The 25,980-nt window shown below is 33.5% G+C and overlaps 2 protein-coding genes across 2 annotated transcripts in view; one reads left to right on the top strand and one right to left on the bottom strand.

The window, feature by feature from the left end:
• LOC115876033 overlaps nt 1-13,371 on the bottom strand; it is a 41,024-nt gene extending 27,653 nt beyond the window's left edge. Inside the window, exons 1-3 of the mRNA XM_030891709.1 lie at nt 12,801-13,371; nt 7,139-8,280; nt 2,553-3,097 (exon numbers count right to left, since the gene is read on the bottom strand). Of these exons, the coding sequence (XP_030747569.1) occupies nt 2,553-3,097; nt 7,139-8,280; nt 12,801-13,276 (2,163 nt within the window). The 5' untranslated portion in view covers nt 13,277-13,371. The remainder of the gene's footprint in view (nt 1-2,552; nt 3,098-7,138; nt 8,281-12,800) is intronic.
• Nucleotides 13,355-24,627, top strand: LOC115875803 (putative carbonic anhydrase 3). The gene is made up of 5 exons (XM_030891315.1): nt 13,355-13,397; nt 16,813-17,031; nt 18,942-19,189; nt 23,250-23,474; nt 24,235-24,627. Exons 1-5 carry the CDS (start codon nt 13,355-13,357, stop codon nt 24,625-24,627), a joined length of 1,128 nt encoding a protein of 375 aa, XP_030747175.1.
• Nucleotides 24,628-25,980: the final 1,353 nt, after the last annotated feature.

The following is a 25,980-nucleotide window of genomic DNA, read 5'->3' as shown; positions in this document are numbered from 1 at the left end:
GGGAGTCTAAAGTTCTCCACATAAGTATGGGGTTTTTTGTATTATTACTTTTATGAAAACATCAGTTAGTTACTTTTTATAAAAAGCTCTGCTTTCTCAGAAAATAGGCAGTGTTAAAATATTCAAACTTGAGGTAGCATATATAAGGTGTTCAAAATCATCGGAAAAAGAAATAACCAGAAATATATGACAGAAAATAGCAATATAAACTAAATATTCAATTGCAAACACTTACCTACCATAGTTTAGAATTTACTGAACGTTTGATAAATATATACTATTATGGACAGTATAGGAAATTACTTGTCTTAGTAAAAGCCTTGGTAAATGCTCTTGGAATTATAAACTACACTGGCTTGGGTCAAAAAATATGGAATATTTTTTCTATGTTTTGCAGCATTACACAAATGGGAATAAATTTAAACTATAATAGGTGAGAAAAAATAAAAAATATAATATGTGTTTCAAGATTTTATATAGAAAAAAAAACTAAATATCTTTTTGGGGGTTCATAAGTAAAACTTACGCTTAGCTTAGTTTTCTTTACTCTTTCTCTTTACATAGGGCATTGTTTTTGTGGTAAAGACGTCATTCCTTTTTTTGCATAGTTCTTCAATAAAATATTGGATATTCTGAACAAGATCGATTTAATAATAAATTCTGACGTATGTGAGGGGCAATTGTGACCTAAAAAAAGACTTACATCCAGGCCATTTATATTTTCAAATGTCAATGTTGTCAATATCTTTCTGTGATCTTTTTGATGTAAAATGATGCTTGATTCTTCTTCCAATATTTTACTCATAGTGAGGTAAGTGTAAGCAGTAGCCATAACTAAATCCTCACTAGGGTAACAGAGGCTTTGGCCTTTGGCCTTTTTGAGGCATATTTAATGCACTTCTTACCCGAGAACTACTAGTAGGAGTGAAATTATCTCTTTTAATATCTGTCAACCAATTTTTATGAAGCTCGTCATTTTTGAAGAATATAAAAGCAGAAACCTTGGGACCCACTCTATAATTCCCGTGACAATTTGGAACAGAGCATGTAAAAGGCATGCTACAATAAAATGTTAACCCTTTAATACCTATCTTTTGATTATTGTAAGTAACCATTATAAAGTACTATGCAGACTGGCGGCGAAGGCTTTTTACTCATTTAGGTATAATATCTTGATAAATACTTCTAGTTCTTACCTTAAAATAATTAATAATAGAGGAGTACGACAAACACAACAAACACAAAAGTTTGAAGTTCTCTATGTGGAATGTCTGGTTTGGATTTTTATTACACTGTTATTTTATCACAATTTTCTGATCACACCATGCACTGAACACTAAGAATTAAACAAACGTGTTGCAGAAGCACAACAAACTAGAGATAATTAATTATTTCTGGTATGCAATCGGAACGAGAAACCACTACCGGCTTTTCAGGTTAAAGGTAAACAATTTAATAATGCGCTGCCTTCGCCGCCATATTTGCCTTGGCCATATCATGTTGATTGCCCTTGAATTGAGGTGGTGCTGGTCAAATCAAATCGCAATGTGGCCAGTTGTTGGCTGGTGCACGAGAACGGTTCTGCAATGTGATTGGGCGTATTTTTCATACGTCATCAATTGGCACTTTAAAAGTATTTCAAATTAAAGCAATTTTGAGGGCCTATAAAAAAATTATTCAATGTCATGGAACTATTTCTTTTGGATAAATATACTGAAAATAGTCTTCTATTTCAGATTTTGTCCTTGAATTGGGTATTTTATTTTTTGTGAAAGAGCCCATTTTCCACGTTTCTTAATAATAAATAACAGCTATTTCAGCAATTATAACTCATGTACCTTATAATATTTTTAGTGTCAAAAGTTCACCCTTTCGATTGGCTGCCCCCACTTTAAGCCCCGGGATCGCGCTGGCAGACATGACTATTTCATAATAGCTACACAAAAAGATATCTCACAAGAAGAATTAGCCATGTAACGATGAAAAGGTTTTTTATGTAGCCAGCTCTCCGTCTATAATACAAGAAAATTAATATTAACATTTAAAAAATAGGTATTTAAATTGAACTTTGGTTGTCTTGACTTGGAGGGAGTGAAATTATATTGATTTAAATCATTTTACTGATTTAACTTGCAGATTATCATGATTTAAGTAAAAAAAAGACTTACATAACGTTATTGATTAAAGTCTTTACAAAAACGACTTAACTTGAAAAAAAATGACTTAAGTCAAAGACTTAAAACTTCATTGTCAAATTCAACAAAGTCATTTGAACTTTATATTGAAATTGACTTAAGACTTAAATCATTTTGATTTTAGACATGACTTAAAACTTAAGTCTTTTTAAAACTGACTTGTTGCAGCTCTGGTGCTTTTATGTATTTATGTATTATATTTATCTATTATATATTTTTTAAAAATTTTCGATTTGGCGCATTCTTACAATGATATACAGGACGATCTGCACTTTAAAAACCAGTAGGTCGATTCCGTCGATTCTAGCATAATAGCGATAATATTAACTCTCTCCCCCCTTAAGTTAACATACTTACTTTATCAACGATGTCCTTTTTCTTATTTTCGTTTTTACTCGTCGTCTTTTTTGTCGACGATTTCTCTTCCGCTTTGTGAGCTTCCATCTTTTTATTAGTTTTCTCTTTCACGACCTCTCTGTTGAAATATATGGCGTACATCTTCTTAACGTCTGTCAAATCAACTTCTCGCAACAAAACTGATTTGGGTTTCGCGTTGCATAGCATAGTTGGATCGTGGCAAACACGTTTCGTCCTTAAAATATACGAATCATCGAAATTTTCGAATTTCATCCTGTCTTGAACATTGTCGTTTACTGGAATTTGAATTTCCTTTTTTTCTACCAGTTCGGTTTCGACTTTTTTATCATGTTTTTCGATCTCGTCAAAGGCAATCAGTGTTTTAAGAATACATGTCCGGAGTACTACATACGTGTAGAAATATTTCCTTCTATCTTTGTGTGGCGTGGTGGACTGTCGTTCTAACGAATCTACCAGCGTTTGTAGTCTGTTGTAATAAGACGCTTTATTTTCAAGGGTATCTAGAGATTCTACGGACTTGCTGTCTGAAAAATAAAATATATTAATCGTACATTTTGTTAAACATTTTTAATAAAAAATTAACATTTTTTTATCTCTTTTTCACTCACTACCTTACGCTAACGATCTGGTGATACAATAGAGTAGAAATGACGTAGATTTCAAACTAAACAGATTTTTGAGAATGTGTAAACGTTAAACAAAACCTTCAAAAGTAAAATTAAGGATACAGAACCAAATGGATTTTAAGAATTATTCATTATGGATTAAGGTTGATTATCACTGTACAGGGTGGGCCAAATTAATTGGACGCTTTTAAAGGGAAGCACCCTTTTCTATAGAAGATAGACGAAAACTAATATTGGTGTCTGGAGCTCAATTTTTATCGAAAACATGATGGTGAAAACCGCATATCGATATCTGTTAGCGTTTCGGAGTAACGGGCTGTTTTTCAAAAATGTGCATTTTTAACAAATCGCTGTAACTTTTTTGCTATGGAAAATTTTGTATTTTTATGAAAACATTTCCAAAGCATCTTTTTACATAGAGTTTAATGGTTTAAGTATAAATTTTCTTAAAATTAATAATTTAAGAATTATCAACAGATAATTCGATTTTTTAAATAGGACACCCTGTATATTTTTAACTCATTGAAAAAAATTTAAAATTACCTTTTCAAAAATATAGCACATTTGATATTTTGTTCCATTCCTCTTCGAGATACAAAGTTTATTAAAATTCGTCCACTTTGAATAATTAGGCTTGGAACGGCGCCGCGCCGGCTGTAATGCAAAAAAATCTAGCGGTGAGCAGCAATTAAAACGAAAATAATATTTGCAATGAGAGATGCAGAATTTTATAAAAATTTAAACTATATATAACCAACATCAACACATTTAAACTATATCTAATAACAATAAAAATAGGTGTTCGACATGTCAACATGTCGACATGTCAACCGTCTTCTGTTACGGACAGACGGGTGTTATTGATCATTGCTTGCGGAATTCATTAACTCAGTGGGGGTGAAAGCGCCCTCGCGTAAGGTACCTCGGCGAGGATACCCTCGCATAACCGCTAAGTACTTCTAATACTTGTCTAGATTATACGGGCGATTTAAAAATAAGAACTTTTATTCTTCCGCAAAGCTATCCATAGGATCAGATCCATAGACACAAGATCCGGCGGCCTCGACGGCGAACGGGTGGGATCTTGGTTAGCTATTTAATTATTCTCGAAATTGGCTAAAAACATTTTTTGATAACTCAGCGTTCTGAGGCGGTGTCTTGTCTTGCTGGAAAAAAATATATTTTCGAGTTCCATTAGGGGCAAATCATCAATAAGGGATCCAAAGCCTACTAGCTAGTTACAAGTGGGCAACTTTTAAAAATTCTGTATTTCGAAGGGGATTATAACAAAATGTCAAGTGTGCTACATTTTTGGAAAGGTAATTTTAAGTTCTTTTCATTTAATTAAAAATATACAGGGTGTCCCAAATAAAAAATCAATTTTTCTTTTGATAACCCTTAAGTTATTATTTTTAAAGAAATTATACTTAAACCATTAAATTCTACGTAAAAAGCTTTGCTTTGAAAATCTTTTAAAATACAAAATTTTCCGTAGCAAAAAAGTTACAGCGATTTGTTAAAAAGACACATTTTTGAAAAACACCCCGTAACTCCGAAATGGTAACATATATCAATGTGCGGTTTTCACCATCATGTTTTTGATAAAAATTGAGCTCCAGACACCGATATTAGTTTTCGTCTATCTCCTGTAGAAAATGGCGTTTCCCTTTAAAAACGTCCAATTTGACCCACCCTGTACCTTCCGTTTCCATTTAATATCCGTTCCGTATCAGTTCCATACTTTTTATTGTACAATTTATATCATTAGGAAAGTTTTATTTTAAAAATTTGTATCTTTTAAAAAGGTAATAAATTAAATATCAACAAAACGTTAACAGAGCTGGTACAAATGTAAGAACTTGACAACGCTGTTTCCGGTACACATTTAGGCAAAACGTACCACGTATTAATCCTATGGTAAAAATCTCCCGCGCTGATTGGTCCGCGACCAAACGTGGTACGTTTTGTCTGGAGACGTTTAAAAGCGGGTACGTATTGTCCTCATATAAATCATCCATTTTGGTCCTGGGTTGCTGGACTTGGGAAGCTATGAAGAATGACTTTATGTTTATTAGAAAAACACATGACCTAATCAACAAATATTTAGTTTATTGGGAATGATAACAACTTATGTAAATGGAAAAAAAAACAAATAAATACGTGAAAAATATGCACCTTAATGCACAGATTCATGCCCTTTAGCATGAGGTACATTTTTATTTATGTTATCAGACAAACTGTGTTTCCTTTTTTTTTCTTTTAATGACCTCATTAGAAGCTGGACCAGAGTAAGTAATCCACTTACTCTGGCTGGACGACCAGTTGACATTCGTTTGCTGCCTATTTTGACTCCAGGATTTCTTCTGGCTATTGCAGTGGCTGCACACGAATGGCTGATCCAAGGCGTTTCCTAACAGGGTGCTAACAGGGTACCTAATACGCGGTACGTTTTGCCTAAATGTTTCCGGTACGCTTCAGTCCGTCCGTCAAAAAAAATTATGGAAGGAAAGGATATGGAACGGAAGGGAAGTCCGATTCCGCTTTATTCAGTATAGCTATAGGGTGTTAAAATCTTTCCTTTCTTTTTATTATCCTTTATATTATTATTTATTTTCCTTTCTTCTTAATAATCCAAGTACTTTTAGTGATTCGAATGAAATTTTGAGGGTAAAAAATACTATAAGTGCTGCATATTTTAATGCTGAAAAAGTGTCCAAAAATTCATCAGGGACGTGCATATGGGTTATAACTGGAGTATTTTTCACAAAAAAACATTTGCGCCACTGACTTTTTTCTTTTGATATCAAATTGTGTAGGCCGTTTAATGTCAATTAAATTATCTCTTGATATTTTGCCCAGTTCGGCCTCCTTGATGAGATAAACGCAATTTTATTAATCACAATTAATAAAATTTAAATAAAAATAAAATTAATAAATCATATATTTTACGTAATTTATTATTAAATATTATTACTGTTAGTTATTATTACTACTAGTCCAACATACAGCAATTTCAAATAAAAAAATAATGGTATTTAAGATAATTACAAAAAAAAATTATTTTAAAAAATGTTAACATCCTGTAACTCCAAAACTATGCATTTCCATACCCATGTTTATAGGAACTTTTTTCATATTTTTTGATGAGGAATCAAAGAGTACTTATTTAAAACTTTTAAAATTATGATGATATGAAATTTTTTTAAAGGTTACTATTAGACTTGGATCAAGGCAAATTAATAAAATTGCGTTTATCTCATCAAGGAAGCCGAAATGGACAAAATATCAAGAGACAACTTTTAATCGGCATTAAACGGCTTACATTATTTCGCTAACAAGAGAAAAAAAAGTCAGTGTCGTACATGATTTTTTTTAGAAAAATATTCCAGAGAAAACCCATATTCACGTCCCTGGTGAATATGTTGACACTTTTTTAGCGTTAAAATATGTCGCATTATATATAACTCTAATAATATTGTATTTATATATAAATGGAAGAAATTTATAATAAATCGAAAAAATATTAAGACTTTAACACACTGTAGCTACGAAACAAAGCAGAATTGGTCCTATGTTGATATGAAAAATAAATCTTATTTTACGTGAGGAATCTGCCCACAAAAGATGGCACATGTTTTCTGAAACACCCTGTATTTAGTCATATCTCAGGATTATGTGAAGTGGAACGGAAGCGAAAAATACAATAATATACAGGGTTGTTCTATTTAAAAAAAAATCATCCCGATCCACTCACGCTTTTTTGAGCGACCCTGTAGAAGTTACATCAGGTAATATTTTCCTGAAATACATCCTAGTACATACTTTAGGTTTGCACTTAACTAAAATTCCCAATTTTTTTATTCTAGGAGCTATATATACAGATGCCCGACGCACTATTGCCAGACCCTGTATAGGAAGAAAATATATTTACACTTTTACCTTTTAGAAGTTTAGTTCTTGGGCTTTGGACCTTCTCAGGCTTACTTTTTTCGGTTTTGACAGTGTCGGCTTCATTCAATTTTCGGTTTTCTTTTGCTTTCAAAGATGCGGCGAGGTTCTCCTTAAAATATTTCATCAAATCCATCTTTCTAGCAGCTTCTTTAAGAGTTTTAATTGACAGATTCCACTTTTCCGGATCTTCAGGTTGCCTAACTTCCGCGTAAAACTCAGTCAACTTATCCACGATGTTTTTCTTGTAACAGTATTTCGAACGAGAACCAATTTGTCGACTGTCTTCGAGATTCTGTGATTCGAACAATTCCTTCTCCGAGAAATCGAAAGTTTTTGAAACGGTTTCCGTACAGTAATTCACTCTGGATATTGTTTGATTAAGGCAGTCTTTTATGACGGTATCTCTAACTCTCTTGTTGAGCTCGGTAGCTATTTTTTCAACCTTTTCATTATAACCTTCAATCGAAGCATAACCAGATAATTTAATAAATACTTTTTCATCATCACTCCACAACCTTGGTAGGGTATAAATTTCCCAGTATTCGTAATAGTTTCCTGGTTTTCTTGAATGAAACCATATAGGAAATTCCAGTGTCTCATTGGGTAACAATAAAATCTCAGTTTTAGGAAACTTAAAAGGTTCAAAAATATTTTGTGAACTGATATATTCACGAAATATTCTCGGTTTGGGAAGAATCTTGAAATAAATTCGCATGGTTATTTGACCGACGTTTTCAAATTTTATAGTTCGTTCTGTGGGCACTGGATTACTAATAAAGTGTTCAAAAATCAAACTAATCTTGTGTCCATGGGAAGGTATTACCATTTTCTTGTAACATTCAAAGTTGTTGATTTTAAGACATACTGTGAAAGACTCTTCCGTAGATTCTTTCAAGGTTTCATTTTTAGGTTCTCTTATTGGTTCTACCGGTTTGATTATTTCGATTCTTGGACTCTTTGGAGTTTCAGGTTTAGATTCATCGGTATCTGGTGGTAAAATTCGAGTTCCTTGAATTGCTAAGAATTCATATTCAGGTTTATGAGGCTCAATTTTGAATATTTTTGATCTCACTTGAGCGACTACTTTTTCTCTGTACTTATTTTTATTCGTCCATAAATCCATAAGATTCCTATAAAAACCAATCAACATAAATCAACACCGTTTATGATAAAAAAATGAAAGATATACAAAGTTTACTAAAAAATAAAAGATATAGAAAGTTTCATTATAAAGATGCTATACAAAAATTTGAATATACAGTGTCTTAAATAAGTGCAAATATTTTCAGGGCTGGTAGATCTCGATAAAAGTAGCATATTTTCTCTTTACCGTTTTTCAAATATGTCCAAAATAACCGAGTTATTGAAGTTTAAAATTTAAAAAAAGTTGAGAGCTTCCAGATTTTTTTCTGTATTTACATTGCTTTTAGCGCCGTTCAGAACCGGGAAATTCCGGTACCGAAAGTACCAGAAATTATTACTATACTCGATGACTATACTCGAAATTATTAATTCCCGGTTCTTTCGGTACTTTCGGGACTCGGTAACAGTATTTTTTTTTATTTTCTCTCAAACGTCACAAAAGTATTATTTTTTGCAGTCTAGTACTAGTAGTGGACACCTCGTAGCAACATTCCGGAAAAGATTTTTAAGTGAATAAGAAGAACCCGAGACTTCCACGAGCGGAAATAAAAATAAAATTCAAAAGACTACTGGAAATGAAGTTTGTCCATCAATCATCAATAAGTGAATCGTTCAAACTGCGACATTAAAAAAAGTCATAAACAATATTAAATACTATAGTGTCATTGTTAGGGGTAATATTATTCTGTGAATTACTGTAAAAACTTTTTAATATACATTTAAATAAGAATTTCAATTCGATGGTAGAAAAACTGTTTTGTACAATATGTGCAAAAAGCATATTTGTTGCACTCAGCATGACTGCAAAATAGACATGTTCGGTCTTCCGGTATACCGGTACCAGGACCGGTACTTTTGAAATATTCCGGTATCGGTACCGTCTTTTACAAGACCGGTATACCGCTTTCGGTACTAGTACCGGAAGACCGCACAGTGTTTCGTTTCAACAAGCTAGGTGGACAAAACTGTTTTACGGTATTTTGTGGTAGTATTAGCAAAACTAAAAAACACGTCAATTTAGATTTACTGGGGGATACATTTACAGGTATCTGCCACCCTGCAGTTTCAACCCCTAAGCGGGGGTGGATATAACTTTTAAGGGGTAAGTTTTAAGGGGTAAGAAGGGGTATCGTGTGATAGCTCTTTTTAAAGGTCTCTTCATTTTTAATCTTTTGACACCTTATTTATTAAAATCGGATCGTTTTTTACAAAGTTATACAACTTTAAACTTTAAAATTAAAAGAATTATAATTTACATTTTATGTATTTACACTTCGTACTTAGTGATGATGAATTGCAAATTGCATTGCTGATGAGCAAAATATGTCCCTTCGTAAATATAAATTGACGTGTTTTTTTGTTAAATTGAATTTAAGGTATTTTAAAAGTCATTCTGGGTGGTTGGTTCTGAAATAAAAGGCCTGAATAATATAAGTTACATCAAGTTTGAGTTAAAACTATTGGTAAACAAAGTAATAAAAGAGACGAAACATTTAAGGTATTTATTATGTTATTATTAATTAAGCACAATTGAAGCCAAAAATTAAATTTATAAAACTCAGACATATCAGGTATATAACAGAAATCTACAACAATAATAAATGGATATTATAAATAATAATTATTTTTTAATGACTTACAGCAAAAGGAAATGAAATTATTTATGTTTAGAAGAATAATCACAAAGAAACACGAAAAATAATAAATATAAATAATTTATATCTATGCTATGCATAGTTTAAACTTAACATACGAGTATTATCACAGATACTCAAAAATAAAAAGATTTCAATTATATTAGTAAGAATATAGGAATCCAACCAGCATCTATTTTTTGTCAGGAAGCTTTCTTTTGACCTTCCTGCAGCCGTCCATCTATCTGATACTTTAGCGGAATAATTGGCTATCTTACGCTTAATATCTCTTAAGAACTCATCGGAGACTTAAATTAAACTTAGTTTTCGGAAACTCAAATAAATGAGAGTTTCGCTCATCTTTTGAGTTTTTTATTCATTCTTCAAAAAAATTGTTCTGGAAAAAATTAAAAAAAAATAGTTGTGCACGAGTGTGCAAGTTGTAAAATACATAGTTTTATTGGTAACTATTTTAGCTAAGATATATATATAAAATTTAGCCTGGGTACACACGGGTACAGGTTTTTCCTGGACTTTTAATGTGATTGAATTGGTAGGAAAGAAGCAGTAAAATTAACTATATTTCAATAATTTCTTTTGTAATATTTAAAATACCTGGGATGTATATTATTAGGCGAAATTATAATACTTACACTCAAAAATGATGTCCATTTTTAAAAATTTCAAAATATCACTGGGTATTGTACGGCCACCTTATCAAAATTAACAATAAAAGACCACTATTTAATTTATCAGTTGCAGGTATCACTTCACCCGGCTTTTCAACCTCACCACTCATCGCGATTTATTATCAGACTTAAACAGGTTTTGAACCCGATATCCTGAATCATTTGTTTACGTGTTGCAATTATTATTTATTAAATATTTGAATATGAATTTTGTCCACCTAGCTTGGCCAAATTAAACACCGTGGACCGGTCTAAATCGATACCGGAAGATCCGTTTCAATCGGTACAGAAAAATAGATTCAAGATAATCTGAAAATCAAAAAACCTGTATAAAACGATTTCGGTACTGGCTTTTGTGCAAAGCTGATTGTGTTCTCCTACTCTAGGTACCGTATGACCGAAAACTGCGCCAGCGATGACAATCGCTGTCATTTTATATGGAGAATATAACCGATGTTCATTTCCAAGCCAACTGGACGCCGGTTTTTTTTCGATCATTCGGTATAATACGGTCAGGACCATGCAATGTAATTTTTTTCATGTACGTTTTAATGTACGGCATTGTAGTCTAGTTTGGTTTAGTAATCTAGTCTTCTTTTTTAGTACATCTAAAATTCAAGTAAAGCATCTTACTCATGGATCACTCACATATACCTATATATATTATATAAATTAAAATGTCCATAAAACTCAAGCCGCGTCAATAGTCAAATAATGTCTACTTTATTATTTAAAACTAGTTGAAGCCTGGCGCATCCGCCACGACATCAGAAAAAAAAATACTTTTTATTTTTTTTTAATTAAATGAAAAACAAAAAATCCCGCGACGACAGTTTTTAAAAGAGCCAATTAGCTATCTTTTAGTAAAAAAAGCAACTTTCTAGAGCAAGTCGTTACTTCAGCAGAGACGTCACAGATAAACATTAGCATTTTATATATATGTAGACATGTAAAATAGCAGCTTGTTTCCGCTCCATTTATATTTCCAAGAACAGCAGCTCCAGTACTTTTTCCATTTTTCAGAAGTAAAGAGAATGTTGGACAAGAAATCAAGAATATGCCGGAAATGTGAACATAAACAATGAGAATTTTAAGTTAATTCAAGAACGTTTTAACGGTAACGGATAGATTTACGATATATTCCGAGAAATATAATTTATCCCTCAAAATACTATATTTATTACGTTACCGTTATTACGAAAACTTTCTGTTTACATTATTTAATACGGTATCATACTCACTGGTACAACAACCAAACCTGTTATTTCGGTCTTTCCGATATTCCGGTTCATCCGGTCTTCCGGTCCAGCCGGTTTACCGGTTCAGTATCGATCCCACCGATCTAATTGATGGAACCGGTATACCAGTTGTAGGACCGGTACTTCGTGATACCGGACACCGGTACTGAAGTTGGGCATCGACCGAACATCCCTACTGCAAAACTCATATGTCGTGCAACAAATATGTCCTTTTTGCACTAATTACACAAACCACTATTGTTGTAAACAGGGTATCATAAAAAAGAAATGATAATAATAATAGAATAATGTCCCCATTTTATTTTAATGGAAAAATTATTTGAAACTTTTTCAGGAACTTATTAAAACGAAGCAAATTGTTATAATAATAGCTCCCGTATATAGCGTTTGACGCCTTGGGAGTATCAAGGTACAGCTTGCCATTTTAGAGCCGTTCGGTATACAAGGAAGGTAATGTGGCTAGCACTACGCTTCAACCGCCTATTATTACATCAGGATTGTGAATCCCAAGTACTCATTTAAGGCCGAGTCGACCTATGTACCCAAACTATTTTTATTTTAATAAAAATAGTCGGCTGATGCAATGCCGGGTGTGAGATTCGAACCCTCTACCTTGAAATTGGTAGACGAGAGCCTGTACCTCTACGCCACCGGGCACCTAAAAAGTAATGATAAAGTTTTAATTTTTTTAAATTGCATTCCCCATTTTTCTGTAGGTAATTGGATTCAGTATAAAATTCTGCATAGGATGCATTATTTTTGTTTGAAGCATTTATAGCATAGAAATAGAATGGCAGCACTCGGAATTGCCGTTTTATTTCTTGTTTATTAAAACTTTTGTCTTTTTTTGTTAAAAGTATTATATCCGAAAAGTGTTTATATTCATTATTCGCTTAAAACGGTTATTAGTTGTAATTTAGCTTACCTCGTTCTGGGTAAAATGCCTTTTTCTTGTAAGATCATTTTTGGAACTCCGACTTTCTCAATCTCACCCACTTCGTTTCGTTCTTCTTTCGACTTCACAGCGAATAATTCCGTACACCCATAAGGAGGATTCTTGTCCTTTAGACATACTGGCATTGTCCAAAACGTAGGATTACCCCTGTATTTATCAAACTGCGTTTCGATTTTCGTCGCGTCTAGTAGTAGTTTTTCTTCGCGTACGTTCCTGAATTCGTCGCCGACATTCATAAGCATATTTCCCGATTGCCTGCCCAATTTTTTCAATCGCGCATGGACCCGTTTACGGCGTTGCATCCACACCTCCCAGTTTTTCAATTCTTTGCAGCATGGTTCTTCTTTCGGTTTGGCCGAAAGATTTAGAGCACACGAACAAACACAATCACCTCTATCGTTTGAGGATTTTATCTTATCGGATTTAAGTGTTATTTCATTTGACATTTTTTGACTTTGATATATATCAAAAATGATTGGAAAAATGTAATACAAATCAGTTAAATTCGAAGTTGATCTTTTAATATGGATGTAGATGATACACCATCAGAAGAAGCATTAACAACAGGTATGTTTTGTGTGGCATTTAAATATATTGCTGAAATTAACTACTGGATTATGGATAAATGGAAAAATAATTTACTGAAAGTTAATATTATACTAAAAAGAATGAATAATTAAATAGTAGATATTATAGAAAAATAATATTTATTAATAGTTTTCTATAGTGTTGTGATAAGTTCTTAAAATTCTAATTCTTATGTGATATTCGACATTAAAACAAATTTAATCTTCAAATATATTTATTAACAGTCAGAGCAGTGGCGGACTAGGGGGGGGGGCGGAAGGGACGGTCCGCCCCTCCGAATCTTAATAAGTAATTTTTTATTCAACTGGCGAACAAGGCCAATAGTAGTTTTGAAGCAGTTTGTAGGTGGAGTATGCAAACCATACGTATACGCCAACTATAAACAGTATAAATGGAAGCAAATATTTACTTAATTATCAATTATCAGGCCCCAGTAATTGTCAATGGCATTTTTTGTTTAGGGAATTAAATAAAGAGATAATTTTCTTTGTTTAAAATATCGAATAATTATTATTTTTTATAAATTTTGAGACTGAATTTATTTATTTTAGCTTTTAAGTTATTTTTCAATGTTTATTTTTACTGAATAATGAATAAACACTTTAAATTACAACCAATGCACGGCATAACTTGTATTCTAGCTTCTTTACCGATGATGAGCAGTGAAGTCTTTAGTATAACGTGAGCCACGGGCCTGAGACAACGAAGGGGCCCCTCCGATCTTGGAGGACTTATAAAATCGCGATATTTTGTCGCGGTGTTTCTCTGGAACGGAAGCGAAAGTAACGCGGCTCATATTATGTGGAACCGCTATTTTCATCACTTTGTCATCATAAGTTGCCATTAAATGCGAACATTCCGCTCGGGGATTTCCCGATCTAATACTGCATGGCCCGTGAATGGGTAGTATATGGCTCGTTAGCAAAATTATGTTCAATACTTTAATACCTCTAATTTATTACAGTTGGGATTGGAACCTTTGGCAAACACAGAACAACAGCAAAATAAAACACTCTAATACACAATACTCTAACACCACAATACACCAAAACACTTTACTTTTGCACTTACTTGTTTTATTACATCAAATTGCATTCGTTTTTCGATTTAAAAATATTATTATAAGCTTCAAAAAATTGATGTTATCGTTTTTCTGCAGCCTTTTTAGAGCTGGGGCCCTTAATACTCCTGGGGCCAGGGCCCATCAGGTCCCTACGTAAAGACGACACTGCTGATGAGTAACATATTTAGATATCGATTTTTATTATAATTATTACAGTATACAGAGTGTCCCAGACTGAGCGTGCATTAGAAGTTTTTAGAGAACCACAATATCTAGATCGAATGTTTTTTGCACATCATTGTTTTACTACAAGATCTATCGATTAAAAATATTTTCAACATGGCGGCACTTCCAGAAATACCGGAATTTGTCAGCAACTTTCTTATTTTAAATGGATGCCCCCCTATTTTTTATTACATACTTAAGTTCTCTGTAAAATTCTATGAATATTGATGTTAAACACTCTAACATTAACCATTTTTAAGAAAAAAATATTTAAAATTTTTGGACGAAAAAAACTACCTGTCAAAAAAATTTGTACAGCCTAAAAGTCAAATTTAGTGATTATCACAGCCCCTGTGACATAAAGAAACGACATGTGGCTCATAAAATAATTAACTAGAAAGAAGTGTCAACTCTGTGTTAAATCGTGGAAACACGATACGCCACCGAAAGCCTTCGTTGTCGTCTGGAGAACTAATTTTTCAATTGACAGGTTGACATGATAAGGACATGATGGCTAAACTTTCATTTCCGTTTCCGGTTATTCAATGGCGGGCCCTCTTTCAGTTCAAATGTGTTTCGTATTTTTTCTTTTCATAAATAAAACCAAAAAATAATTTATTCACATATATTTATTTGAAATATGGAACAACGTGACTAAATAAATATAAATATATAGAGGATAGTATTGTTTCAATACCAATTAGTTAATTATATGCACTTTTAACATAAATTAGTTAAGGTATAAGCATGACTTACAGTAATTTGTAAATAAACACACGTATTCGCAGACTTCAAGGACAGAAAACGGACACAAGAACATGAAAACGGGAGCCTTATACAAAAACCTGAAAACAGAAAAACAATTTTTTTTATACTAAAATTAACAATGTAAAAATATCAAGAGTTATAAAATATAAATATACTGTTTAAAAAAAGCGTCCATTATTCCCAAAGAGACCTGGCTTATAAATCAAAAAGAAGCAAAAAGAGACTTTTTAGTCGGATAACATAATCAGATTATCAGTCCGATTTATTGCATTATTGATAATAAATCGCACATACTGGAGATAACTAATGTTGGCTATAGTTAAAAATGATCTTACCTTGCTGTAAATTGTTTCCATTTTCAAAAAAATCGCCGATCAAAGAGATTAGAACACCATTTTCTTGCATCTAAAAAATGTAAAAACAGTGTTTATTTACTACCTATTTTTCATATGCATGGGACATACCTACTACTGCAGAAACGTCATTTTCCCCAGGATTCTTCATGTAATATATATTTCATATACTTTATTACCTTTATATTTATAAATTTCAGCCGAAATATTAAATTGAACTTTCAAAACGAAACTAAACGGAATGAATTAAAATGGCGTCGAATATTTTCTAATTTGTTCTAGAACAAATCTGAAGTTGTCTCTAAAACTGAAATCTGTCAATTCTAAACTGTGAAGTTAGACAATAGTTAGACAAAAACAATGCTGTCCTTGTCTAGGCGGCCATACTTGTCGTGAGGAGAATGACAGGAATGACACTAATGACTGTTTCCAATTTTCCTATTTCACTGTCACCCCCCTGATGTGGCTATCTATTTCAAAAATTCAATTGTTCAAATGTCATATAATAATGGCGGTAGCTGTGATGGAATTGAGCGATTAAAAAATTATCATAAATATTTGTTTTTCAAATGGAAACCCTGTATAAATACTTCAATTTTGTCAACCATTATACATACGGTCCTTCAATTTTTACACAAATGTGCATTAGAAGTATATCATTATCTGAACAGACCGGGGGCCCCATTTAGTTTCGCCGCCCCCGGGCCCCGGACAGGCTTAGTCCGCCACCGAGTCAGAGTGAAATATCAGTTTTTAGTTTTACCCTTGTTTATATATTAATAATCAAGGGTTTTACTGAAAAAATATTATAATATACTGGAGGACAGAATTATTTAACTGCACAAAAATCATTAAAAATCATTAAAATAAGTTCATCTGCATCAATTTCTAACATTATGCGTTAATATTGAAACGCAATGCATATAGAAAATTAAACAAACTATATCCTTATTTGCCTATTTTTTCTAATTGACAAAATTTGTAGTTAATACATTAGAAAATATCGAAAGAGACGAGGAAAGTGACATCGATGTATCCGATAGTCAAAGAGCTAAAGATATATTTTATGGTACAGCGATTTTTGAATCTCCTGCAGATATCGACATTATCGGAACAAAACCTGTAGAGGATGTACCAATGTTAACATGGGTCAATTTTGAGATACCACCGAAAAAAATGAAGATTACAAATTCAGGACATACTGGTAAGTCAGTCATGCTTTTTTTTATTACTTACGTTATGTTCCTAGCAGCACACTAATATGATCACATTTTGGAACAAAAACTTTGTTGTGTATAGTTTTTCTGAAGTCAATTGCAATAGATTGGGTCTCTTAATTTCGGCACTATCTTCTTCGGCGCCTCTGCCGGCGTTGTCTGGACAAAGGCCTTAAGAGTCTCAGTGCTTTCGATTGACTTTGGACAAGAATACTCTACATATTTGCTCAGTAAGTGTAGAATGTAGAATGAGTGAGAGGGGGGTTAGTTACTGCGATCTTAAAGATCTTTTGCGCCCCCCTTCCTTGAGTACCTCATCGCACAGTGTATAACCCATCATACCCTTATGGTAGAGGAGACAGGGTATTTCCCATCCTCTTCTGACAACACATGTTCTTCCTCCGAGGCTACACACTCTTCCACGGTTGGAGTTTGGCCCTCCGTGCCCTTCACAGTCGAGGCGCTTGCCTCCGGCTGAGGTACCTGTGAGGTGTAGGCTGGAGGATGTGTCTCAATTTTCTCCACCTCTTTAAGCCTCCTTGGATTTGAGGTGAATTCCTATTGTGAGGACCTGACCATGACCCTTCTCCCTCGAGTTGATGACTCGCCAACTCGATGTTCTTACGTTAAGTAAAGTTTTGACCCTGGATAAGGCTCAGCAGGTAGGTGGTGTCTTTCCTCCCGCTCCTCGGCAAAAAGACCGTAATGGCCGCCCTTTTAGAGATGTTTTCTCCCTTCACTGTAACCAGTTCCGGCCCTTGCCAATTTTTAAGCTTAGATGCGATTTACACCAACCAATTCGCCGATTTTTACGATATACAATCTATGAGGATCATGCCCACCCGAAAGTGTATTTCCGCAAAACGCAGCTGACCCATATTTTTTAGATCTTTTTGTTGCGATCCGATCGCCACTACTTCGTCCAGTATAGCCTCTTTTGGAGACGTTTGCTGGTCGGTGGTCAGAGCAACCTCTGGGAAATCTTTTGGCAGTACTGCCATTTGGACTTCTCCAGCAATAGCGGCAAAGCTGGTCGTGATACGTCTCTGCTTGTCTCCCGGTATTGGACGGCTTTCCATCCTAGTTTTTTTCTCTCCCTGCCAGTGAAGAGGTGGGAGGTTCTCACTCCCTCTCTTGCTCTTTGATGGAGATGAGTCAGGCTGTTTCTTGGTTTCTTTACTCTCCCACCAGGAGGAGTGTTTTCGCTTTTGCTTCCTCTGAAGCAGTCGGAGGTATCTCCGTGCTTCTGTTCCGCTAAGACCTACTTTCAAAGGATCGTCTAACCCGCCTCGAAACGGTAGCTTGTGTCGCTTATTGGATCTAGAGGTAGGCTCCCGACCCTTGCTGGTGAAGGTGGTAGCTTGTGTGCCACTTTTGGAGGATGAACTCAAGCAAGTGTCAGCCGCCTCTCTTATAGTTTCCTTTGGATTTGGTCTCTTGGAACTTTCATTGGTAATGTTCTCAGTGTTGCTAGGGCGCTTTTCCACAGCTTCACCTGGTGTTTTTAATATTAGATCTTATAATGTTCCCACGAATCGCTAGAGATAATCGGTCCACTTCCACGGTTTTGCTGATATTCGGAGTATACTACATCCATTACATTAGGCTCTTTATACAGTTAAATACCAGACAAATATCACGACGATATTGAACTTCCTCAGACTCAATTGGCCACTCTCTAAAATACATTTTTTATATAACATTTAAACTTCATTTGCGTGAAATTACTTGATAAACTTTACAAAAAGATTTTCTATTTAGAAATTGCATTTAATAAAAGAATTAAAAAAAGTGCAAAATCGAGACTATAGCAAGACCAAGATCATGGGGTTCTTCGTCTTGGCTTTTCATTTGCTCATCACTAATTTTATCTTAAAACTCAAATGAAATTTCGTAGTAATTCTCAGTGGAAAATGGGGCCAAGAAAGACCATACATAACCGGAGGCACATTGACCGGTAAATACGTCTTTTCCCAACTACATCTGCATTGGGGAGTGAACAGTATGGAGGGCAGCGAACACACCGTCGATGGATGTCGCCAGCCGGGAGAAATGCACGTGGTTACATTCAAAAGTTGTTATTTAACTCAAGAATCGGCACTAAAAGAGTCAGATGGCGTAGCAATCTTAGTGTATATGTTTAAGGTAATATAGTGTCCCAGAAATAAGTGCAAATATTTTAAGGGGTGGTAGATCTCGATAAAAGAAACATATTTTCTCTTTATCGTTTTTTAAATAAGTCCAAAATAACGGAGTTATTTTACTTTGAAAATTTCCAAAAAAATGATTTTTTGCTAAAATTTTGAGAATCACTGGATCTTTTCTGGATTTTCTTTCTTGTAAATTTAATCTACTACCTATGTTGTCATCTTATCAAGAAATTATGTTTTTTAAATAAAAACTAAAAAAAATTCCAAACATTTTTTCAAAAAATTCCGAATTTTCAAAATTTTTTTTCGCGAGAAATACCTCATAGGCGCGTTTCTGGTTGACTACTATACTACCAGTTAAAATATTTGCACTTATTTCTAGGACACCCTATATAGTCTGTCCAACGACAAAATCCTTGACAGTGATAGATGTGTCTGTCATTTTAATTTCAAAGAAGTTTATTTTATTTTACAAAGAAATAAGTTGTTACAATTGGAATGTATAATTACAGTACGTCTGTTCGTTCTGTAGCTACGGGGTATCCGTGAGAGGGGAAACGATATTCTTTCGATGTTTTTCGTAAAAAATTAGACGACGCGTCCCATCAATAAAAATTCGAGAAATTTGCAAGTAGCCAATAAAATGAGTGGGCGGAGCGATTTGCGGTGACGTACTCGTCAAGTCGACGTATAAAATATATTACTGTTTATTTAAATGTTTTTTTTACCGCATTCCTTTCATAAACACAGATCCAGCAGACGTACTGTAATATATTTAAATTTTGAGTGACAAGTGATTACTTCAAAATATTGTGAATAAAAAACCTGTATAAAACTGAAAAATCTAATCTTGGTTAATTAACTTAAATCTTATTTTTTTCTGCAGTACTAAAATGCATTATTTACCCCTATCGTGTGATGTTATTTTACAGATACTCCAGTTTTTGGTACCACATACGAGATGGTATATCTACAACTTTATTTGTGGCTAATACAATTCTCTGGCCATAGTCTCTGGCAAACTTTGTTTCTGGCGGTCTCTCGGCACCGAATATTAAGTGTAAACTATGGTCTAAGTCTAATTTTCCCTCAAGTTTTTCTTCACTTAATTTAAAAAAAAAGCACGAAACACAAGTAACAACACAGTCCAAAATGCAAAATGCAAAATATTTATCATTTCTATTTGACATCATTTGACACAAAATTATAACCTATAATTTGGCAAGAGTTTGACAACTCTCAAAAATCTTAAGTCGGGTTCATACGTATCGGGGTCCGTTTGTCGTTCATCGTTGCGTCAAACCAATAATATTGAAATATGATTTGTCGTTTTTGAAATAAACCAATAAAACTGGTTAAAAACAACAAGAGACGACGCATGACGTATTTATTTATAAACCCATCCATAGTTAACTTAAAAAATATTAGAAACTTTTTTTAATAAAATAAATGGATTGATATGGAAGTCATCTGCTTTTTTCTGTCATCGTCAGTTCTTTGGTCTGTCGAAATCTTAACTGAGAAAAAAAAACAGAGTATATTTTTATTACGAGTATATTTATTACATGAGTACAGAGCTGCAACAAGTCAGTTTTAAAAAGACTTACGTCTCAAGTAATTTCTAAAATCAAAATTTGTCTTGAGTCAAAATCAACATAAAGTTCAAATGATTTAAGTCAAAGACTTTATTTCAAGTCGAGTCATTTTTGTAAATACTTAAATCAATATAACGTTAGTTAATTCGTTTTTATGCTTAAATCTATATTTTTTACTTAAATCATGATGATCTGCAAGTTAAGTCAGTAAAATTACTTAAATCAATATCATTACCCTCAAGTCAAGATAACCAGAATTCAATTTATGTACCTTAAATTACCTATTTATGTATTTTAAACGTTAATATTAAGTTTTTTGTATTACCACTTAGGCGATTTTCTTACTCATAATACTATTAATTTATTATTGGTACAGATGAGACTAAAACCACATAAAATGAAACGGTTAATTTTCAGATCAACTACAAAGGCAAAAATAGTTTTTTTTTGTAAAACTTAACTAATTTTGTAGTACTTATTACCATTACAGTCAGATGCCATCGAATACAGGTCTATTAAAAAGGGGTGATGGTATTTTGATCACTATGTAATATATCGATGGCATAAGCGGCTGAAGGATTTTAAGGTGCTGTCCAATATCTACATATATATATATATAAAATGCTAATGTTTATCTGTGTCGTCTCTACTGAAGTAACGACTTGCTCTAGAAAGTTGCTTTTTTTACTAAAAGATAGCTAATTGGCTCTTCTAAAAACTGTCGTCGCCGGTTTTTTTGTTTTTCATTTAATTAAAAAAAATAAAAAGAAGTATTTTTTTTCCAGATGTGGCGGATGCGCCAGGCTTCAACTAGAATTCGAGATAAATTCCTTTCGTTCGTCTTTCGGGCTACATAACGGAGTCGGGGATTCACTTGAAAGACAACAGACTCACTACGCACGCGTAACACGACAATTAATCAAAGTTCCGAAAAACTAACGTTGTATTTGCTAGTGGTATTGAGCATTGTTTTTTTATTCTGCTGCTTGGCTGCCGCCTAACAGTTGAAAAAGGAATGCTGCCGTTAAGAATTTATCATAAAAATATATAAAAATTTGAAAAAGCCTTTTTTAAAAAGACTTAAATATTTTTAATAGCTTAAGTCTTTCATAAAAAGACTTAAATCTTTTTCTATTTTGGAATAAAGATTTAAATCATAAGCCATTTTGAAAAACACTTAAATTTTTAGTCTTAAGTCAGCTTTCGAAAAATGACTTAAGTCCTTAAACTGATTTACATCAAAAAAAGACTTAAGTTTTCTTAAGCTTGCAGCTCTGCTTGAGTAAAACATTGATTTCGGAATTGCATTGCCATTATGAAATTTTGTATCGACATCTCGAATAAGCAAATCTCTATGCCATTCATAGAGATTTGCTTATTTATTTGATCTGGCTCGCGATCTTTTGGAAATCCTGAAAGATTTAACCAGTGGTCTTAGATTTACTCGGCATATTTGTACTCAGTGAGTTGTAAAAATGAATAACAATCGTAGAAGACGCGCTATAGCTTGTGCCATGGCGCATGTATTTATCGCTAATTCGGGGAAGCTTCGGGTATTGTTTTCCTACAATACTCAAACAACCTCTCATATGCTTTGTTTTTTAGATTTTTGTTCATGTACTCTTTGCATTTTACTTGCTACAAACATGGATGGAATCTTTGGTAAATGTTTATGAATTCTGTTAAAAATTCTTTGGAGAAGTAACTTGAGTCGGCAGACATTATTTTTAATTATTTGATCCAAATTCAAACTTCAAAACTCAGCTAAGTACTAAGTTCGAAGACGGGTTTAAACCTGTGATTTTATCTGTGGGCGATAGTATACGGCCCGATTCGACTCGGTTCGCCACATACACACGAAGTTTTATCCGCCTATTTGGCTCGTGTCATATCAAATTGGTTAAGTTATCCGCTGGTGTATGGGGGGCTATTCTTTCAGGACTTCCAAAAGATCGCGGGCCAGACAAATCTGTTATAAAACGTCGAATTTTGTCCCATTAACAACACGATTTAATCAGGCAAATCTAATCGGGCTATAAAGTCGGGGAGCCAAATTCGAGCTCAAGAATGACGAGAGTTTTGGTATGTGCCGAGCCTAGTTCGCCGACACAATTCGGACGGATCAAATCGGTCCAACTTATATGTTAATGTATGGGGGGCTTTTAGACCACTCTAATCTGACAGATCAAACCTGCGGATTTGGCCCGCGATAGGCTTGGTCCACCACACATACAGAAAGATTTTATTCGCAGATTTAGCACGTGCCATATCGAATCGGTCAACATATATGTTGGTGTATGGGGGGCTATTGTTTGTCATTTCAATTTAGAAACAGGTTAGTTTTGGATATTGTCTGTCTAAATCAACATTTTAGTTGATATTTGAATTTTTATATATTTTCTTGGTGGAATATAAATTTTCCAATTTGATTCTCTATTTGATATATAGGAATATTTTTAGCTACAAGATAAACCTAACGCAGGCTTTTCCATTATATCGGATGCCTTAACCGGAATTGCAAAAGCCCATACCTCAATGAAAGTGAATCCAATTGAATTAACGACTTTGGTGAAACAATTTACATCAGATTATTTTATGTATCGAGGGTCCGTCTCAACTACAAATTGTGTACATTATATAACGTGGATGATAACACGCGTTCCTATGGGAGTGTCCAACGACCAGGTTTGTAAGCTCACTACACTATTTAATTATAAACTATTTCTATAATTTATAGTCTAAGATTCCGGGTTAGACCATCCTTTTTGTTTGATAAAATATAAATTCTGTACTATAAAATGTACATGGTGAGTCAATATTCTCAAAAAGATCAATATCAGGTTTCCTGTTTCAGATTTTCACTTCAATTTATTTTCTAGAATACCTATGCAGGCATGAGTAGCACAGATTTTAATAGTATAGTAAAATACACATGCATACAAGGTCTTTAAAACATTCGCGATTTTTAAAGTTGTAAAGTTTCGAAAAATCACTTCTTATCGAACCTCTACAACCTAAAGTCAATCTGTTTTCCAAAAATCAGCTTTTTACGTCAAGCGCTTTAAGCAGGATCGTGATTAATCAATAACCAGATTTTTCGAAACACCCTGTATACATTTTTAAAAAATCTTAAAATATGTAAAAAAAACAAAATAAAATATACGTGTTTAAGCGTTTTTCGGAAACTTGACCGTTTTTTAAATAAAAAATATTGTAATATATGAGGGGTGGTTTCACCCTCTTGGAACTGGAATTTCAAAAAATCTCTTCTTATCGAACCTCTACACTCTAGAATCAACCTGTATGCCAAAATTGAGCTTCTTACGTTGAGTGTTTTGAGCAGGATCGTGATTAATCAGTATGTCAGTCACTTAAGGATTTTATATATTAGTATAGATTGTATAGATACAATAATTGTAACTAGTAATTTTATTACTGTTTCTAGGTTGACTCGCTTAGATATCTGTTGGACGATAATGATGATCTAATCAAGAGGAACTTTAGGCCTGTACAGCTCGAGTCAAACAGAAGCATTTTCCACGTTCTCCCTTCTACGTCAAAATACTCTACCCTATTACCACTAACAGAATATGACGATAAAACCGTCACTCAAATATATCGAATGGAATTTGATCGTCGCTCAAATCCTCTATTTCAATTTGGAACTAGTCAAAGCGAAAGTATATTGGAAAATTCTGAAGTAGAAAGTGATCTGTATAGTGAAGAAGAAGATGGAGAAAGTGAACCAAAAATTGGAAATAAAGCGTTGTGTATAGTTAGAACTATTAAAAAATATATAAGTAGTGTATTTTATGGCTTAATTGTGTTATTTTTGTAATATTTCGGTCAGTATTCAATGACAATGACTTACTACAGTATGTCCCCGAATTGTCTTTACAAGAGGAAAAACTTTTTTATTATTGGCATTTTAAGAAAAATGAAATCTTCATAAACATTTTTCCTTGTTCTAAAATGGTTAATCCCCTTTATACTTTTCAAATATTCATACCATTTTAGAAAAATTATAAAAAGCAACAAAATATGTTTGAATTTTTTTCTAAGAAGTCCTAAAAATAAAAAGGCGTTTCTATGGCAATATAATTTCGATTTCATTCTTTTATAGATGGTTATTATTAATTTTGATTAACGTCATATTTTTTGCTGTTGTTAAAGTATCACCTATGAGTATCACATTTTCTGATAACTACTACCACTATTTCCGTAGCATTGAACTTTGAAGTAAATTTTGTGCTTCTTTAACATTTTAAAACAACAAAAAATAAGTTAATTAAAATTCTATCAACAATAATCTATCAAAGAATGAAAACGAAATTATATTAGCGTAGAAACGCGTTTTGATTTTTAGGACAAAAATTAAACTATATTTTTTTATTTTTTTTTATAAAAGGGATTAACTATTTTAGAACAAGCAAACATTTTTATGAAGAATGAATGCATTTTTCTCAAAATGTCAATAATAAAAAAGTTTTTCCTCTTAATGCCGCAACCACACATGCGGTATTTGGCGGTCTCCGAACGGGGCTTCGCCGATTTCCTATGTGTGTGGATGGGGAAGTCGGAGTTCGGCGACTCGATCGGCGACAAGAACGAGCGCTCGTCTCTATGTTGTTGCTATCAGAGCCCGCATGTGTGGATGGAAAGGTGATGTCCGATCATGGAGCGCTTGGTAGTTGACGAGCGCTCGGAGTTCGCTAAATGCCGCATGTGCGGTTGCGGCATAAAGACAATCCGTGGACATACTGTATCTTTAAACAGTACGTATGCATGTTAGGCCTTCGCAGTCACTCTAGATGGTCTCTGGAACTTTCTCGGTTGTATTGTAAAATTCCCGATATTATTATTTATTTGGAAACTACTTTCATACCTTACAATTTTTCTATTATACTAACCTACACCTAGTTTTCGAGATAAAAAATAAAATATGTGTAAAATTGACAAAAACATGATTTTGAATAAGCATTGGTAAAATCATGAATTGAACATTTTTAAAGTCGAAATTTGGGTTATAACTAAAGTCGAAAACATAAGTCGTTAGAAAACTAGAATTAATCGATTTTCGCCAGATGACGGTATTTTTTTGGATACACTAATAAAACCGCCAGCGGCCTCTTTCAGACGAAGCGGATGTAACCCGCGGCCGCATCTATGCGCGGGTACATGTAAACTAAAG

The sequence above is a fragment of the Sitophilus oryzae genome, unplaced genomic scaffold, assembly GCF_002938485.1.
Source record: "Sitophilus oryzae breed Bouriz unplaced genomic scaffold, Soryzae_2.0 scaffold_1058_pilon_pilon, whole genome shotgun sequence".
Classification (NCBI taxonomy): domain Eukaryota; kingdom Metazoa; phylum Arthropoda; class Insecta; order Coleoptera; family Curculionidae; genus Sitophilus; species Sitophilus oryzae.
The sequence above is the reverse complement of the archived record's forward strand: the minus strand, read 5'-3'. Positions and strand labels throughout refer to the sequence as shown.